Source organism: Mus caroli, chromosome 9 (genome assembly GCF_900094665.2).
Source record: "Mus caroli chromosome 9, CAROLI_EIJ_v1.1, whole genome shotgun sequence".
NCBI lineage: Eukaryota > Metazoa > Chordata > Mammalia > Rodentia > Muridae > Mus > Mus caroli.
Window position 1 is genome coordinate 51,471,126 of NC_034578.1, and position 19,583 is coordinate 51,490,708.

Consider the following 19,583-nt stretch of genomic DNA (forward strand, 5'->3'; position numbering starts at 1 on the left):
TCTCCGCTCTCAGGCAGGCACTCTCCTTCACTAACCGTCAATTGCTCTCCAAGGAAAAGAACAGCACATTCACAAATGCAGGTGGTTGCATTAAGAATGCTTTATTTACATTAAAATATGAAGAACATTTCCAATAAAACAGGAAAAATTTATATTGTATCTACAAAAGTTCTACAATATATGCTGTACTTTAAGTATGCCAAAAAATCTGAGGAATGTCATGATCAACCCTGTGTAGTCTGAGGCACTGGCCCCGAAGATGCTGGTGTTTAAATTGGGCAGTCATAGACATGAATTTCTTGGTCATCTCCAACAGATACAATTTTTGATCCATTTCCATTATATTTTACTCCCCAAACCTGCAAATTAAAGAAATAAAGCCATAAAGCCTTATAATTCCTGTATTTTTTGGTAAGGAATGCTTAAGTCTGAATCTAGACTAGCCCAAGGTCCACAAGGATGGAGCCTAATCTCTAACTGGACCACTTCCTCTGGCTATGGAATAGTACTTCTCCTCTCTAAGATAACAACAATCAACTACCCTTTCAAAGATTCAGATCCAGGGATACTGCCATGAAGTGGATTCCTGCCTGGGCCAGCACTATGCTTCCAGGAGGAGCCTGTAGGGAAAACTGCAATACAAACCACTCACGCCTACCCCCAACAAGGTCAATATTTACCCTTTCCCAAAAGCCAAGAGCTCCTGAGCACCACTCATTTCCTTGCCTGTGCACTGAACTGGATACAGCCAAATTTCTCTCTCAGAATGAACGTGGCTGAGTTAACTGTGTAATTACTAGGAATTATCACTGTCAGGCCATGCCCTTGCCTTGAGATTGGAGGCTAACCTTGGTTTCAGGCCATATGAGGGCTTCACTTCCATTCCAAACATCTTTCTCTGAAGCACCACCACAACAACCCCACAAAATAAGCAATACAGCTAGGACCGACTAAGAAAAAGGCTTAAAGTCAGTGGTGGATCACCAAGACTCAACTCGTCAGTTTCACTACAATAATTTAACAAACACAAAGCAGTATAAATAGTAATTACGCTGGTTAAGCATAAGATACACCCAGAGGCGTGTAAGATATGTAAAAGCATTCAAATTAATCATCTGCTGATTTTTTTCTTGTTGATGTTCCTCCAGACCAATGGCTCTCAGCCTTCCTAGTGCTGTGTTTGACCCTTTAATACAGTTCCTCATGTTGTGGTATCCCCAACCATAAACTTAGTTTAGTTGCTACTTCATAACTGTTACTGTGTTAACATAAGTGTTACTGCTATGGAAATATCTGATATGTGACCTCTGCGAAGGGTTTGACTTCTAGGTTGAGAACCATGGCTCTGGCTCTCGACCCTTTGCTACCTGTAGTGGCTGGAATCAGCAGTGGTGGCAACATGCAGGAGAGGCTGAAACATAGTCTCAGCAGGGCCAGGGGTTCACACCTGCAATCCCAGACAAAGGCAGGCGGACTACACTAAGTTCAAGATCAGTCTGGGCTACAGTGCAAGACTCTGTTTTTAAAATCTCCTTCCCTTGGTCAAGAAAGGCCCATGAGGCACCAGGTGGGTCAGAATCCATTTTCTTCAGTATGGAAGGTTGACGCTGGGACCTGACACATGCCAGTTAAATAAATGCCAGTGTAGATCCTCCAGCCTCTGCCTCCAAGTCGGACTGCAGCATGTACCACTGCCCTCAGCGAACAAGTGCCATGTTAAGATCTCCCAGGAGACTCAAACAGTAAGGACCAAGAAGAATCCTACAAAGATGTTACCATTTCCTTTGCCTTACAAAGATGGAAACTAGGCTTAGCACTATTATTACAAGGGAACAACCTGTAACATTCTCTGACCTATATGTTAAATCATCTCCCTGGGTAACTCCAGAAGTGTAAATGATGATTACGTTAAGCAGTGGAACTACCCAAAGAAGAAGGCCTTCTACAAGTACCCAGAAAAGGATCCCAGGCATAGGTGTGTGACTTCAAAGGAGGAGTGTGGCTAAGTCATGTGTTTTGGCATGTGTAGGGGCTTGCCTCATATCTGTCACTCTTAACTCCAACACAAAGACTACAAAGGAAGCCGAAGTGGAAGGGCTTCAAATGCTACTATTCCATACCTGGTCCTGGTGATCAAAGAAGGTGTGAATACAGGTCCTCGTTCCAACATCCCAAACCTTCACACTTTTGTCAGATGAACTGTTCCAAAAGCAAACGTTAGGATGAGAACTCTGAGTTATCCTTCACTCCTCTGCAGACTTATACACTTCTGCTTTTAGAGGGTCCCTTGTTGCTACAGAGCTGGGGTACAGGTGTCACCAGATGACTATCTCCTCACTGGGCAGCCAAGATTCTCCTGCCAAGTACTGTCATCAGGAGCCTTAAGCCTATCTACCCATTCCTGGATGAGAGGGAGGTCTGTAGAAATGTCAAAAGTGCTTAGAACCATTGAGCAATGCTCATCAGCTCCAGTCCACGTTTCTCAGTCACCTTGGCCTCCAGGGGCCTGAACGTCACTAGCATCTGTAAACACACAGACCTGCAGGTTCTAAGTTCCTTTTGGAACATGGAGATATGTCAGTTATACTAAGTGGAAAAGACTTCTAAGAAAAAAATCTAAGATTTCAGTAGTTTACTTAAATCAAAAACAACAAAACCCTTTAAAAGCTAGAGTAAATAAAGGCAATTTGAATTTTGGGGTGGGGAGATGAAAAGATCTCACTACATAATTCTAGCTGGCTCTGAACTCACTATGTAGATTAGTCTGCTTTTTAATTTAGAAGTCTACCTGCCTCTACCTCTCCAAGGTTGGGATTAAGGGATTATACCATCATGCCTAGCCTGGGAAGCTTGTACTTTATTAATTTAAAGAAGGTTCTAACTCTACTTATGCATATGAGTGTTTTGTCTGAAAGTATTCCAGTAGACCAGAACATGGGATCCCCTGGGAGTAGTTTCACATGGTTGTGAGCCGCCATGTGGGTGCTGGAAATAGAAGAGCTGCCAGGTATCTTTAACTGCTGGGCCATCTCTCTAGCCTCAGAATTTTAAAAAGTCTGTATGTAATGTAGTCTTTCAATTTTAAAGCACATTCCCAGAATACTGCTCCCCTTGCCAAGCGGTTTAGAAATTTTAGACTCCTACATACCTGGAGACAAAGTGAGTGTCATCAGGACAGAACGCAACATTCAACACCCAGGATGCATGGCCACTCAGCGTGCCGGCCAAATTGGCATGTTGTCTGAAAGAAGACATTTTCAAACAATGGAGATGCTACTTTGGGGAACTCTAATTGATGAATTGGTTGGTGAACTAATAATATAACTAATTAGTTCTAACTAATAATATAGCTAATAATATCAGAATGACCATATGTTAAAAATTCCATTTTTAGTGAAGCAGCATCAAACACCAGAGACAAATTTTTAGAGCAGCATTAAGTTAAAAATATCAAGAGCTTGGAGGCCAGAGAGATGGCTCAGGCAACTCCAAGATGAGGACACACAGCAGCAGGGGTGAGCAGGCCAGCCAGACCCTCCTGCAACAGGCCCTTCCCATGGTGGCAGGAAAGCAGCAGGATGTACATGTGGCTCAAAGAGATCATCTACAATCTAGTCAAGACCAAAGGAGGCAACTGCACCGGTGTGGTGGTGCACGCCTCTAATCCCAGCATTTGGGAGGCAGAAACAGGTAGATCTCTGTGAGTTTGAGGCCAGCCTGGTCTACATATTGAGTTCCAGGCCAGAGAGGGAGGACTATTTAGTAAGATCCTGTCAAAACCAAAAATAAAACAAAACCCCGAAGGAGCTACAAAAAGTACCCAAGGAGCTGAAGGGGTTTGCAGCCCCATAGGAGGAATAACAAAATGAACCAACCAGTACCCCTAGAGCTCCCTGGAACTAAACCACCAACCAAAGAAAACAAACACATGGTGGGACTCATGGCTCTAGCTGCATATGTAGCAGAGGATGTCCTAGTCGGTCATCAATGGGAGGAGAGGGCCTTGGTCCTGTGAAGGTTCTATGCCCCAGTATAGGGGAATGCCAGGGCCAGGAAGTGGGAGTGAGTGGGTTGGGAAGCAGATGAGGGGTGGGGGTGGGGTGGGGAATAGGGGATTTTTGGAGGGGAAACTAGGAAAGGGGATAACATTTGAAATGTAAATATCACAAAATAAACAAACAAGAGTGGAGAGATAAAAGGGAGGCACTCTCCCTAAGATGGTTATAATTTGTGCTGTAAATACAAGATCAAACAAATTCTTTGATTAAAATGATTACCTTTCAAAAAAACAAAACAAAACAAAAAAACCCAGAACCCCATCAAAAACAAAAAATACCTTAAAAAGCCAAAAACCCATGTTAGGCCTAATTCCTGCAACTGGTTTCATGTTTCCTTTATTTTGAAAAAGATTTTTATTTTACATATGTGCTCCATGTATATAGAGGTGCCTCTGGAGTCCAAAAGATGACATTTCCCTGGAGCTGGAGTTACAGGCAGTTGTGAGCCACCACGTGGGCTGCTGAGAACTAAACTCTGAGCTATGTGCTCGTAACTGCTGGACCATATTTCCTGGGAAACCAAATACCTATGAGAAAAGCAGTGCCCTGGGCCTGAGGTCAGCAGTTTTGCCCCTAGAAACAAGCCTCAGTTAGGGACAGCGGAGGCAGCCCTTGCAGGACAGGAGGCTGTAGACCCACTAGGGTAAGCAATCCTGAGGCTCATTATTTTTAGAGCAATCACCTCTGTTCAAGGTCCTCTTCAGCAAAATGGAGGCACTAAGCCATGCTGCCTCGACAGCTCTTGAGAGGTCAATAAAAGAGCAGCAATGCCAGATAACAAAGGCCTGCCACAAACTGCCACATTTAAGTTGGCCCTGTCACTAACAAGCGCATGCTACTTGTAGAATCTCTTCTCTAGGTCTCAGCACTAATGTCAAAAGCAGCATGCCCCTCTGATCAGAGTTACAACTCTCAAACAGCTCACAGAGACCGTAAAGGAACAGGGACACATACAGTCAAGGACAAAGATCATGTTGGAGTGAAAAATGTGTGCAACAGAGTAGAAAAGAATTGGGGAGTAAAGAACCAGAGGCTCACTTAGCAGGGAGACTCATGAAACCCGGGACAATGCACGGTATTTACTGCAATAGCAGTGGGATGAAGATGTGGGAGGGACTCAACAGAAGGAGAGCAGTGCAGGCCCTCAGTGGTGGAGATGGGGGACATGTCACCCGATCATTCCTACACCGTCATGCAGAACATATTTCGAAAGGCTCCCCACCCAGAGCTATGAGGCAGCTTACCAACCAAGGGTTCCCTGACCAGACGCTAGCCTGGGTAACAGCAGGGCCCTGGCGCTCTAAGTTCTCACTGTCCCTCCAGGCCAGCTACAGCCCAGAGCTCCATTTCCCAGGTGCCCACATCTACCCAAAAGAACTGTATACCAGTGAGCCGAAACGTCTGGCTGCCTGACAAAGAACAGCAGTATCTAATCCTACTAGGACCACACAGATGCACATTTACTCTGTAGAGACCTCAGGTACACTCTCTAAGCTCCAGCAGGAGGGGCTGGCTGAGGAGGAATGACTGGGAAGCCCAAAACCTTAGAGCTGACTCATGGCCATGAACAGGTAGCAAATCCCTACAATGGCTCCTCACAGTAAGGGACAAGTTGCTACTGGTGCCGTGACCTTTACTCTGGAGAAGGTAACTCACACATCATAGATCTTGATGTAGCCATCATCTGAAGCCGTGACGAGGAGCTGGGAGTCAGGGGAAAAGGTCAAGGAGCGAATGGGCATCGCATGGCCTGGAAATCAGAAAAGCTGTTAACATGGCAGCTGCTGCATGAGCTTCCTGCTAACTGTGCCCTTTTAGTGACCAATAATCACTGCGCTGGAGTGGCCCTGACTAGACCCTTCCTCTCGTTACCACAGGATGATGGAGCAGTCTCTTCTTAGTTCCCTTCTCTAATTACCCATTGCTAAGATAAGAACCACCGGAGCTTGGAGAGGCAGCATGTACTGATCTCAGAGAACCCAAGTCCAGTTCCTAGCACCCAACAGCTAACAGCTCACGATCACCTGCAATTCTGAATCCAAGGGATTAAAAACTCTGGCCTCTGTAGGCAGACACACACAGAGTGTCTCTCTCTCTCTCTCTCCTCTCTCTCTCTCTCTCTCTCTCTCAAACATATATATAATTAAAAACCTTAAAATATACAAAAAAAAAATCTGCAATTCAGACTTTTTAAATCTGCAATTTAAAAAGCCTGGCCTCTGTAGGCAGGTGAATGGGAGCACGCACGCACACATACACAATTATAAACCTAAAATAAAAAAACTCAAGTATAAATATAGCCAAACATGGAAATACAGGCTGCTTCTGATTTATAAGGTTGGACAAATAATATGGTAATATGATATTTCGATCAAATCTCTTGTCCTTGGGTGAACGGTAAATTGAGAAGATAATTTGTGTACTTGGTTAGAATTCAAAATCATACATGAGAGTAGTGAGCTCTTGTTCTGTCCTCCCAAGGTCTCCAGTGTGGAGAGTAAGCACAAATATTCTCATCTGATATCAAATGAACACAAAAAAGGAGAAGCCTTCCAATCACAAAGCTCATGAAGAAGAGAAGAGGGAAGGAGGGAGGTCTCAAGGGAGCAAGGGAGGGAGGGAGAGAGAAATGGAGGGGGAAAGAGAGAGAGAGAGAGAGATCAGACACATATGTCAAAAGCAACGTACTTTACTAAAAAAGTATCTGACCTCATAAGAACTATTTGTCAGACCAACTCCATAGTTCTAAGTCCAACACATAGTGACACTTAAGTTTTCCAACAGAGATTGAAACAATTTAGACTTTAACATTTTAACAAAGAAGCACTCTTGCTGTGTGACCAGATAATCCATGCAGTGAGCACACATAGGATGAGGAGCTATGCATACCTTCCAGCGTATGCAAAAGCTTTCCAGTTGCAATGTCAAAAATATTGATGATTCCGTCTATGGCTCCACTGGCCAGGTATTTCCCATCAGGACTCTGTTAAGGAGAGATGGGTGCGTTGAGATGATACGGTTAATCTGTCTCTTCTGATGCAAGCCATCCTGCTGGCTTCAGGTCTAACTGTCGGCAAACACACCAATAGAGCAGGGCCTCATGAGCACAGCAGGATCTGTGCAGAGGGCTATAGCTATAAGACTCAACAGAGAAGTCTCCTTACATATGCAATACTAAGGATGAATTTTCCTCTAGTGTCCAAAGAATATTCTTTTTTTCCACTTTCTACACCAAAAATGTTCACTTTCCCCATGTGAGTTCCTGTGGCCAGATACTGGGAGTCAGGAGAAAATGCCAAAGTCCAGGCATCCACTAGAAAGGAAAACAAAAGGAAAGTACCCAGTGAGAACAGATTCGAGTTTAATACAAACTACAGTTTCATCAAACATAGTCTTTTAAATTAGAGAAACGGTGTCCTGATTCAGGACCAAATGGACAGTCTTAAACTTGGAGAAAACGTTTCCTGATTTGGGAAACTTCTTTACCAAGTTTAAATTTTGTGAGATTCTCACATCAAGTAAATAAATAAATAAATAAATAAATAAATAAGGGCTGAACAATGCCCAGAGCTAACAAGGACATGAGAAAGCAGAACCTTCATACTCTAGTGGCAATGTAAAATGGGACAGCCACTCTGAAAACCAGTTTGGCAGTTTCTTAGGTGAAAGCAAACACCGTGCTCAGCAGTCCACTCCTGGGACAGGAAGGCGAGCACACAAACTGAGGCTCGCACCTCCGCAGCAGCTTTACTCATAAGCAGCTCAAACTGGAAACAGTGCATGACTTCAACTGGTGAATGAGGGAGCTATGGTGTATCCTCATGAAAGAATATTACTATGAACAGAAAGGAACGACTCTGTGCAACAAAATGGAAGAAAACTCAAAAACACTTGAAAAACAATGGAGATGAGTAAGACACTAAACATCCACTTAGATGAAAATATTAAGGCAAAGAGCAGAGACAAAGATTGTGGCAGTATCTGTCAGAGGCTGACAGCAGGACAGGACCGATGTGTAAGTGGACATGAGGAAATTCCCTGGGCATGGAGCATTCATAAATGCACTACAGTGATAGCTGCCCAACTGTAGAAATGTATTCAATAAACTGTACACTTAAAATGGCGAATTTCAGAGTAATTACACAGGTGAAATTTTACCTCATGTAAGCTATAAATGAAAATTACCAAAAACAGTCTTAAAAGACTACAACAGAGCATACACTACAGACTCACAGGCAATGAAGAATCACTAAGAGTCAGTTGTGAAGTGATGCTATGGACTTCGGGTGACTCAGTTCAATGCATGTGGACTAAAACACCAGCTGCACGCATGCACATGGTCTCCATCTGCTGGGCTGCCAATGGTGCTTCCACATCTTTCTCAGCGACCTGGGGACCTGTCTCAGCTAACTGCCTAGCAGCTTTAGGAGCCAAGTCAGCAACCTATTTTTACAGCATGCCCGGCTACTTTCCAAAGTCTAGTCTTGAAGAGGAGATGCCCCGCACCAGCACAGAGAAGAACGGGACTCCTTCCTAGGTCACCTTCCTCATTCCTGGGGTGGGCTCAGTGATGCTGGCCATGGCTCTTCTGAGTCTTCTTACCTTATGAGATGGTGAAGGAGAGGCAGGCCTATGAGCCTGTGGCAGGGAGACAAAGGCCCAAGTACTCAGGAGCCACCGCCCATCCTTAGTACTTCACAATATTTCATGCGCATCTCACCTCGGTGCTATATTTAAACCTCATCACTTTACTTACTAAATGTTTGTTTCAAAAATAAAATTTACAACCATCAAGACCTGAAAATGTTTTATAATCAATCTTCATCTGCTTTTTTTTTTTTTTTTTTTTTTTGGTTTTTCGAGAGGGGTTTTCTCTGTATAGCCCTGGCTATCCTGGAACTCACTCTGTAGATCAGGCTGGCCTCAAACTCAGAAATCTGCCTGCCTTTGCCTCCCGAGTGCTGGGAGTAAAGGCGTGCGCCACCACGTCCAGCTCTTCATCTGCTTTTAACATTGTTTTTTGTGGTGTGTGCACACACTTGTGTAAGTATGCATTTGGACGCCATAGCAGCATGTGATCACGCTACAGAATGTGTGCTGACAGGACAAGGTCAGGCATCAGTTGTCAACTTGCATCTGAGATAGGGTCACCTGCTCCCCACTGTGCATGTCAGGGGAGTCACCCATCTCCACCTCTCTCCTGCTTCCCTTGGGTTCTGGAGATCTCAAGTCAAGTCCTAATGCTTGTGTGCCAGTGTGCTTTTACTCCCTGAGCAACTAAATTCCCTAGGCTTCAATGGCTTTCTAATGTCTATAGAGTTAAATGAGAGGGCAGAGTTCGTCCTGTTCCCCTGTGTAGGAACAATCTCCGAGGCATGGGAGGCCTGAGAGACTCTGCAGTCAACAGTTCCGATGTCAACTGGACTGCATCTAAAGTCAACTAAAGCAAAAGTAGCTGAGCACTTCTGTGGAAATCGGATTTCACGAAGCAGAAGACCCACTCTAATGTGGTGGCACCTTCTGGTGGCAGTTCAGATGAAAGGGAACAGAGGAGGAAGCTTTGCTTTCTGCCAACGTGCCCTCACCCTCCATGATCTACCTTGCTTTGGCAGCATTCTTTCACAGAATAAGAACCTACTTCTTCAGGATGCACTGCAGACTGAGACCAGCCGCTTTTTAGGAATCCCCCAGGCCTTCAGGGCCAGGCTGGGACTGCTGAGCCTCCTGGACTGAGCAATTGCTGGATTCTCAGGTTCACTAATGTGAGAATGGGCCACCTGGACCAACCATGCAAGTCAATCTAGTAAATCTTCCCCCTTTAATATGTTATGTAATTATATGTATCGTATATTCTATCAGTTCTGTTCCTTAAAGAAGCCCAACACACCAGCTTCTGCCACCCCCTATCTATGTCAGGTCCAAAAAGGAGTATGTTATTTAAAATCCTATTAGATATTTACAGGGGAAAAGACCAACAGAAAACGTTTTATTTTTCAAAGCTTATGATTCTTGCAGGGTGGAACAAGCAGGGCAGAGTGAGTGGAGCCATAATTAGATCTGACTCCATCTTCTGGAGTGTCTGAAGACAGCTACAGTGTACTTACATAAAACAAATAAATCTTTAAAAATAAGTAAATAAAATGATTCTTCCAAGTTATTCTGACACAGCCTGTCTTTGCAAGCCAGGTCCTTTACTACCAGAGTCTCCAGTCACGAAGCAGAAGCCATGCTTCTCTCTCGGTGAAACTGCGCTGCACTCTAGGATTTAACCTTAATACCTGCAGGGTAAAATGTTTATTCCAAACCCTAAATTCCTCCTCCTTGCGGAGAGCTGCTTTTCTCTTCCTGTGGGCACTTTAGATGTGATGTGCAGGGACCTCTACACTGCCACCTCTGGTCTTCCTGTGCCAGCGGCTGGCCTGTGGTCACCAGACACAGTCCAGTGAGTGCCAATAACGGACTCATTCCTCCAGGTTTGCTTTTTCTATTTTCGGTTTCTTTGTCAAGATTAGGATTTTCTCTCTCCGCTCTTTCTGTTCCTTTTGTGGTGATACATTTTTTAAGGAAAGTCTGCTGTCCCTAGCTTCATTAAACCTAGACTCATCTAAGGTGCTCAGCTAATTTAGCTGTTGGCAACAAGGCTTGCTTCCGTTATCTAGTTTTGAACAGATTCCACCTCTATCCCCCCAAAGCACACCTAACCACTTTATTCTTTGCAATAACAGTTACGTTAACTCCAAGTGCCTGTAACCCTGGCACTTGGGAGGCTAAGAAGAAGCAGCAGCTATGAGTTTGAGGCTAACATGAGCTACACTCACTGTAAGATCATGTCTCAAAAAACTAAAACACCAAACCCAACCCCTAAAACATATCAAAAGCAACCCAGTAACCTTTACAACCCAACAGATGGAAAAGCAAGCTGGACAGGGAGAATCCTTTTACTTAGAACCAAAGCAGCACTCATTTCTTCATGCATGATGTATATAAAGCCACAACAAATACACAGTAACCAGTGTCTCTGTCCTGAGGGATGCAGGTACCCAAAATGAAAAAGCAGCAGCAGGACCAGAAAGACTGCTCAGCAGGCAAACACACATTTACACACAGGCACTCACACACAAAAATAAATAACATGTAATAAAAAAATTCTTTAAAAGCAGCAACAGATCCACTTCTCTCTTTCTAGATGCTCCTTATGTGCGGGTGCTAACGGGCTTTGCAGAATGGCTGCAGATCCCTGTTCTCCATGAATAATGCAAACAGAGAAGGGCGTAGGCACAGACAACCATCTGGGAAGTCACAAAATATCCCAGTGGCTTTTTCCAGATACACATTTCAGCCCCACACTCTTAACCGGTAATTCAGAGGTTTCAAACAGGAACTGGGTATGCACAGTCTCAACAAGACCTCTAGTAGTAAGCCAAGGACTACTGTTTCTAAAGAGAGGCTCTCAGTCCTAGACTACTCAGCCTCCTTACAAGCCCTAGAGCCTCCTCTACCCCCCTGTATATGTATACGTATATGTATATGTATGTATATATATGGCCGACAGTAGCTGTGAGCATAACTGGAGGGAAGCAAGTCTATTGGGGAATCAGCTCCGTCGAGTACCTGAGCAGCTCTTCTGTAATCACCACAAGGAGTGTGCAGAGTGATGTCAAGCTCTCTGCATCTCTGGAGATCACTGCCCACTGAAGCAGAACAGGCTTTGCTAGTGAGGACCACTTAGGCATTTTAAGTAAACAGGAGGCTAAAAGGAATCCTGGAATGTTATACTGTTTGTTCTACACCAATCTAGTCCAGTAAAATTGTCCCTTACCATCTCAGATAATGTCCAATGAGGCTGAGGAGCAAGAGCACTGTTCTACAGTATTTTAAAAAAGATCCACAAACTTGCTCCTTTCTCTCTCTGTGCCGCACACTAGAACCCAGGCACTTGGACCACAATTAATAAAGATAACCACTATTCAGACTGGAGCCTTCTGGAAAGCAGTGAAGGCTTCTCCTCAGAATGTGTCAGGTAGAGACCCACGAGCATAGCCAGCACAGCTCCACAAGACCAAACCCTCAATTCTCAAATCCAAAAAACTGGTTTTGTTTGGCTTTCCCATAAGTACAGCACTACAATCCATTTGGCAGCCAAACCTAGCCTGAAATTATGTAAGGTTGTCTTTAGTGTATGCTCATCACTCAGTCTAACTCCCTTGTGACCAAAGTGACATCTGGGTTGAATTAGAGTGCCTGCAGTTCTGAACTAGAAACACTCTATCCTTAACAGTCTGAAGGAAGACTCTGGACTCCTAGCATCTCCCCTAAACGTAGAGTTCTTACCCGGTCCTGCATCTATAGACTTCATCTGTTTGCCATTTTCCAAGTCCCAGAGGCGAATATGAGCGTCTAGAGAGCTGGATGCAGCAATGGGAAGGGTGTGGCTGATGTCCACAGACACCACCCCAAGCTGATGTCCCTCCAGGCTCCACTGGAGCTCCAGCCTCTCATCGCGCCTACAATACGGACAGAAAAAATGGTTCTTTACACACAAGACACTGCACAGGCATCAAAACTTCTACATCCTTGGACATTACCAACAAATGGTCAATGACATGCAGGAATCTGAGAACTGAACACAGAATGTAGCCAGAGTTAACTCTGGGGCTCTCTATCACATAGAGCTTTAATTCCACATATCAGGAAACCAAACAAGAAAGAAAGAAAGAAAGAAAGAAAGAAAGAAAGAAAGAAAGAAAGAAAGAAAGAAAGAAAGAAAGAAAGAAAGAAAGGAAGAAAGGAAGAAAGAAAGAAAGAAAGAAAGCTGTTGTTTTAAAGCTACTATGCTGTTACTGCTTTCTTGATCAAAAAAACAAAAAACAAAAAACAAAAAAAAACCAATGCTTTACTTATAGCACCTGAGAGGCCAGAAGCAAAACCCTTGGCCCTAATTTCCATGGTTTTGAAAGGGGAGAGGTGCTCACCATTTCCAGACCTTCACCAGGTCATCCAGGGATCCTGTGACCACTGTTTCAATGTTTTCCTTTTTGTTTGTCTCCCAGGCAACTGACCATATGGCATCATCATGGGCTAGAATGGAAAAAGCTTCATTTAAAGTTTCTATGCATACAATTCCCAAATTAAATGTAATAAGCACAGCTGAAATACAAGCTGACAACTCTGTCCACTTCTCTGCATCTCTCCACTGTACCACTGAACAATGGACCACTGGACTTGTAGGAATACACAGGAAAACCAGAGGTTCTTGTTTAGTGTTAGCCACATACCCTAAAACACAGTTTCCAAGAAGGGAAGCAGAATCAGAGTAAGACAAGTCTTCAGACTCCAAACACAGTGACTAATCCAATAATCTGCCATCCATTCGACAATCAGACTACAGCAGTCATCAGTTGACCAAAGTGACAATGAGTGAGGAATCGCCCCTTCCCAAGGACCTCAACTTAACTGGAGCTAAGACCTCAGAGGTCTTTGGAAACCAGGATACAGTTCTATAAACAGTACTGGTCTAAAAATGTATGAGGTATATTTTACTATGAATGTCTTTATTATGCTTAAGACTGCTTATTACATTAATCCTTCCCTGTTGTCTTAATCACAGTTCCTTATGAAATAAGTCCTACTAATATCATATCTGTGGGTGGTGGCCTCCCTGTGTCTGTCACTGCAGCACTTAGGAAATAGAGGCAAGAGTATCAAAAGCCTAAGGCAGCAAGGTCAGGGCAAGACCAAGTTACAACCGGAATCCTTTTCCAAAAAACCAAGAGCTGAGGTGGAGTACTTCCCTAGAATGGACAAGGCCCTGGACTTTACCACCAGTGTTGAACTTCCCTCCTCCCCGCAAAAGACCATTCTCATTATACAAGTAAGGCTCAGGGATGCCTTATTGTTCTCCAGAAGGCACAAAGCTAAGAAGGACAGAGGTAGGATTCAAACTCAAGTCCATATTTAGTCTAAGTTAGAGAGCTACACATTGTGTGAGCTACACTGTGGACTCTGCAGAGCTAGTGCGCATCTGTTAAACAGGCTAAGTATGCACAGAAGCTTCACCCAGGCCTGGTTACAACTCTCCAGAGCTACATTTCTAAAACACCAGGCTACACCACACCTTCCTTACATAGACCAGACCCAAGCCTGCTAAGCTTGGACCTGATGGTGTTAGCTTCATGCAGAGCTGCTGCCTGGCACACTCAACAGCTCACTAGTTAACTAGGGAGAATACTTGGGGCTTAAACTTCAGACTACCTAAGAGTCACTTATTTGGAGTGGAAGAGCTTTTATTGGGTACCTTACAAACTCCTGAGCCTGTGCTAGCCCATCTGCATTACAGAGAAGAAACTGGATGGAATACCTTGTCCATGCACAGATGCTGCTCCTCTGCAGGGCTGTCTCCTTAGGGAGTTGGTCCTTACAGTGGTCTCTGACCTATCCTGCTGCTATTCCCATCACTGTCACTGTCACTGCCACAGCCACAGCCTTGCACCCAAGTGTCTCAACAGAATTCTCTCTGTTTCACCCTCTGCTTTTATAGAGAGACAAATGTCTTTTAAAAGAGTTGCCATACTTGCAAATGGAGGCTGCTGTGTAAAGACTCCACAGTGAACTCTAAGTTAGGACCAGGTTTAAACCCTTCTCCATAGCATACAGACATCAACAGCATTCTGAGCCTCAGAATATGGCCTCACACCCTGACATCAGGAAAGCTCAGCATTACATCTTCCTCAGGTGGAAGAGCTTTTTTTTTTAGATTTTATTTATTACATGTAAGTACACTGTAGCTGTCTCAGACACCCCAGAAGAGGGCATCATATGTCATTATGGATGGTTGCTGGGAATTGAACTCAAGACCTCTGGAAGAGTAGTCAGTGCTCTTAACCTCTAATCTCTCCAGCCCCGGAAGAGCTTTCTTTATCACAGAGTTCTCAGTTATGCCATCTGACTCCTACTTTTCTTTGTTTGTTTGTAAGTATGCATGCATATGTATGTATGTATGTGCATGTGTGTGTGTATGTATGTATGTGCGTGTATGTATGTATGTATATATGTATGTGTGTATGTGTGTATGTATGTATGTATGTATGTGTACTGGGATTGGCCCTGTGTATATGAGGCAAATGCTTTACCATCAAGTCATATCTCCAGCCTTTTCACTGTTTACATTAAGACTAGATTGGCCTTGAACTCACGACCTTACCTTACTTCCTATGCAGCTTGTATTACAGGCTTGCTCCACCAGACCCAAAATAGCTATTTACTTTTTCACTGAGTGTATTTGCTTTTGGCTGCCATGGCCAATGCAAAGTTAATGTATCTAGGATCTGTGTGTCAGGTTGGTGTGATAAAATCTTAAAGAAACCAGGAGGACACATTTTTTTCACAAAAGAATTTGCTTGAAGAGGTCGGCTGCTTACCTTGCTCTTGCTTGAAGAGAATACTGTACTACAAAAGAATAGAAGTCAGTCAGTGATAGATCTCAGTTATCTCGAACCCCCCACCCAAAGTGAGACAGTCACTACAGCAGCAGCCACTCCCCATGCCCCCTCCCTGACCATCCTACACATCCTTGGTACCTACTCATAACACCCTTGTATAGCTACACCAGAGAAAAACCAGTTCTTCATTCTGTTTTTGAGGTGAGGGGCTTTCTAGGTAGCTGGGGTTGGCTTCAAACTCTGCAGCCAATGCTTACACAAAACTTCCAGCTTCACTCCCCTAAGTGTTGCCCCCACAGGTGTGCCCCACCCTCACCAATCTAAGACCAGTTACACTTTCTTCACCTCAGACCTAGGAGGAAGCTGAGTCCTGTTTGAAACCTAATTTTTACAGTTGTATGAGACAACACAGTCCATACACGTACCTTTGTCTGTAATAGGTGCTTACTGACTGTCCTACCTCCTACTGACTTTACTTTTATCTATAAATTCTTTGAAACCTCCTCAGTCCCCCTCTAAACTGTGGCAACGGCATGAAGTAATCTTAGTGTGGTGCACTTTCAAATGCCACCTAACCCTGTGATGAGGAGGTACCCAAAGTCACCTAGGCATCTAGGAACGGGGCAAGAATTAAAAAATCGTTTCCCTAACCACACACTCAGGCAATCTATTAAGTCTGAATTTGCCAGTAACTAACTGAAGCTTTCCCTCTCACTGCAGACCTTACCTGGTTGGTCATTTCCTTAACCAAGGATGAAGCGCTACAGGCCAGACAGTTCTGTGGAAACAACACCAGGGTTTCCGTCAGTAAGATGATGTGATCAGCACAAGGAGGCTGCACAGGTTCCTCTGCACCATGGTGACACTGTTATGAGATTCTGATACCTCTCTATGGATCAGTCCCTGCAGGCCCCATCACAGTCCTATCATGTGGTGGTGTGTGATCTTTCTCCCAGGGGGTCAAGAAATACACACTGCCTCCATCCATGGATTATTTCCCCAAATCTGAAGAGGGTGACCAGTATGTGTTCCTTTCTCCTTCTAAGAGACAGAATTACAGGCCATCTTCATTTTAATTTTCTTCATCTTAGAAAGCAAACAAGGGAGTCCAAGACAGTAACATTCTTACATGCATGAACACACACAGCCGTCTCAACCAAAAACTGCCTTTGGAGACCTACAGATATGTAAATAAGGCTGCAAGGTAACAAACTGGTGGCGGTTTTCAAAGACTAAACTAACATATTTTATGAACAGGCTCAACATATTTTATGAACAGATTTAATTTCATTAAAGTTCTTAATTATATTAAGCTTTTTAAATTTTATTAACCTTAGATTTATTAAACATACACACATACATACGCCCATACATTGAGTTTATGGATATGTGTGCATTCGTGTATTCACCTGCACAAATTGTCAAGGGACAACTTGTGGAAATCAGTTCTTCCCCAGGTAGGTGTTAGGCGTGACAGTAAGTGCCTTTACGTGCCCAAAGCCTTGGTATTTTTTGCACACCACTTAGCTAACAGACTTGCAAAACTTAAAACCTTCTCTCTGGTTGTTTTCAAATACATAAAATACACAGCATTAGAAAGAAAACCTAGTATGTTCTCACTCTCTGTGGGAATTATGTTCTATAAAGTTACCACTAATGGGCAGTATCAGACCATTCCTCTGGAGACCCAGAGGTAGGCCACTGAAAGCCTCTGGGACACATTTTTGTCAAGTGCTCAATATGTAATCACATATTATGGTTTTGCTTTGTTTTGTTTGTATATGACTGTTTGAATGAACATACATTAGTAATTCACTAATACTGAACTCAACCTAAGCAGGGCTTATCTAAAATACTTATTTTTCTCTCTAAGACTCATTACAGCTTTCTTGCACTGGGTAAGAACATGGGCTAAGCCGGGCGTGGTGGCGCACTCCTTTAGTCCCAGCACTCGGGAGGCAGAGGCAGGCGGATTTCTGAGTTCGAGGCCAGCCTGGTCTACAAAGTGANCAGCCTGGTCTACAAAGTGAGTTCCAGGACAGCCAGGGCTACACAGAGAAACCCTGTCTCGAAAAACCAAAAAAAAAAAAAAAAAAAAAGAACATGGGCTATCACTCCGGCACCATGCCAGAGGGCTGCCTTCACCACAGGCTCACTACCAAAACCAAACAAGCAACCAAAACACAAAAATGAGAAGGCATGGCACTAAACCCCAGAGAAAAGACACTTTCTCATAGAGTGAGAGCAGAAACAAGGCAGAGTGGGAACTCAGAACTGGGCATCACGTGACTCAAAGATTCAACACCCTGCACATCTTCTAAAATTATAAATAATTGAGTATTAAAATTCACAAACAGAATCTAGGCATAGGCTCTATGTGGAAAACAATCTTGTCAAAACATGAAAACCAAACTTATGAGAGCAAAACACACATGGCTCTTTATCATCACATTCTATAAGAATCAGCAAATCTAAAAGATGCCGCAACCTCAGGACATAAACAACATCCTGCCAGCAGTTCTGTAATCCTAATTGTTTGGAGGTACTAAGCCTGGCTTTCTGGCACGACCCTGCCTCAAAACAAACAACAATCCCATCACAACATTCTGATATGAAAACACCTGTGATCGCTAAAGCCGTTAACAAAGTCATATTTAATACTTGTTATGTGAGAATATAACATAATGGGAGAATATGCTAAATTTCAACTAGAAATTAACAAGTATAAGAGTGTGAATTGTCTTCTAATCCATGTTCACAGCCCCTCAGTTCCATCCTCAGCTTAACAGGCCGTACAGCTCAGACATCTGGGCTCATGCTACCTGCTTCAAGTATGCAAACCAAAGCCTAACAAACGTTTACCAAGAACAGAAACTCAGACAGACACATGATTCCTAAATAGTCCTGGCCTAAGAGTTCTTAATCAGGTGGGCTGATTTGTGACTGTTACTGATTTGTGACTCAAGAACAGGACCTTGCCCAGACTAGAAAGCTCTCCTGACAATTTGGCTCAAACAAGTTGAGACACAAACTGCATGAAGACCAGCCCTCTTGGTGATACTGCCTCCTCTCTGCCCATCTGAACCTCACACTTGGCAATAGAGAAATACGACAATTTTACAAGTAAGAAGGTTTATAGGGGGTCAACTTTTAAAAAGCTACCCTCAAAATAGGGTGTGCAGTTCCATCAGGCTGAACCTTTGAGGATGTATTGCATCAGATCCTATTTTAACTATTATATAGGTTAGCTCACTGAACGTTCCTTAACGCCGTTTAGTAGGCACTCTTACTAGCTCCGTTCTTCTGGCTAGAAGAGAGAGGCTTAGAGCAGCTGACGGAAGCATAGGTAAATACACAGTTCCTACTACTAAGACATGTCTCATGACAGGTAATTTCAGAACCAAGAGAATCCCAAGAGGCCTCTATGCCATCTCTCTCTTTAGGAAAATTTCCAGTTATTGGGGATGGATTTAATGGTCCTTCAGGCTTCCCAGAGACTAACCTATGCGACTATGAAAGTTTTTCAGGCACGTCTGTAACGCACTATACCATATGGTACTTGAAATAAAAGGAACTCACTCTCTGCTGCTTAGTGTTCAATGACATGAAGCTTGCTACCTAACAGCGTGGCTAACTACTAGAGGACTGGTATTAAGAGAGTCCTCTAAGGGGAAACTACACCCCTCCCCACCCCGCAAAGAAGCCAACCCTCATTTCCGGGATGCACAAAACATTATCTGGGAGCAAAATTAGTCTACCTATGGGCCTTCTGTCTGCCCTTGGGACTCGTGCCTCGCGGACTAGCCAGGTTAAATAGAGTCACGAAAGCCAACCTTGGACTCCTGGAGCCTCCGTGAACAAACCTGCTGTGGTGGCCTCCAACTCTCCCGGTTCAGTCGCCCTCCCGCCCTAGTAGGCAGCAGCACCAACGACCACCATTCCCCAACTCTGCCCAGCACACCAACTCACCACCGTACAGCCAGCCGCACAGCACGCCTGACGTCAGTGGAGCACGACCGTGGCGCTCGTGGATGAGCTAACGAAGGGGCGGGGCCTCTCCTGGGATGCGGGCGGGACCAGCAGAGCG

General features: G+C 44.0%; 1 protein-coding gene across 4 annotated transcripts; it reads right to left on the minus strand.

The window, feature by feature from the left end:
- Window positions 1–74: 74 nt before the first annotated feature.
- On the minus strand, window positions 75–19,540 carry Wdr61 (WD repeat domain 61). Of its 4 annotated transcripts, none has more exons than XM_021171830.2 (11): window positions 19,466–19,540; window positions 16,224–16,274; window positions 15,476–15,498; window positions 13,031–13,136; window positions 12,390–12,562; window positions 7,223–7,371; window positions 6,948–7,041; window positions 5,715–5,808; window positions 3,149–3,241; window positions 2,121–2,199; window positions 75–359 (listed from the first exon to the last, which is right to left on the minus strand). In XM_021171830.2, the coding sequence occupies exons 5-11, from the start codon at window positions 12,412–12,414 to the stop codon at window positions 270–272; spliced, it is 624 nt and encodes a 207-aa protein (XP_021027489.1). In that variant the 5' UTR covers window positions 12,415–12,562; window positions 13,031–13,136; window positions 15,476–15,498; window positions 16,224–16,274; window positions 19,466–19,540; the 3' UTR covers window positions 75–269. The 4 variants fall into 4 exon arrangements, with proteins under 4 accessions (XP_021027489.1, XP_021027488.1, XP_021027487.1 ...); XM_021171829.2 differs by having other exon boundaries at window positions 76–359; window positions 15,476–15,503; window positions 19,360–19,540; XM_021171828.1 differs by having other exon boundaries at window positions 77–359; window positions 15,476–15,503.
- Window positions 19,541–19,583: the final 43 nt, after the last annotated feature.

Coding starts and splice junctions, on each gene's coding strand:
- Wdr61 (XM_021171829.2), bottom strand. Junction 5,809..6,947: donor GCTTTTGCATACGCTGGAAG/GTATGCATAGCT, acceptor TCTGATTTCCAG/GCCATGCGATGCCCATTCGC. Junction 2,200..3,148: donor GACACTCACTTTGTCTCCAG/GTATGTAGGAGT, acceptor CTTTTGGAACAG/TTCATCTGACAAAAGTGTGA.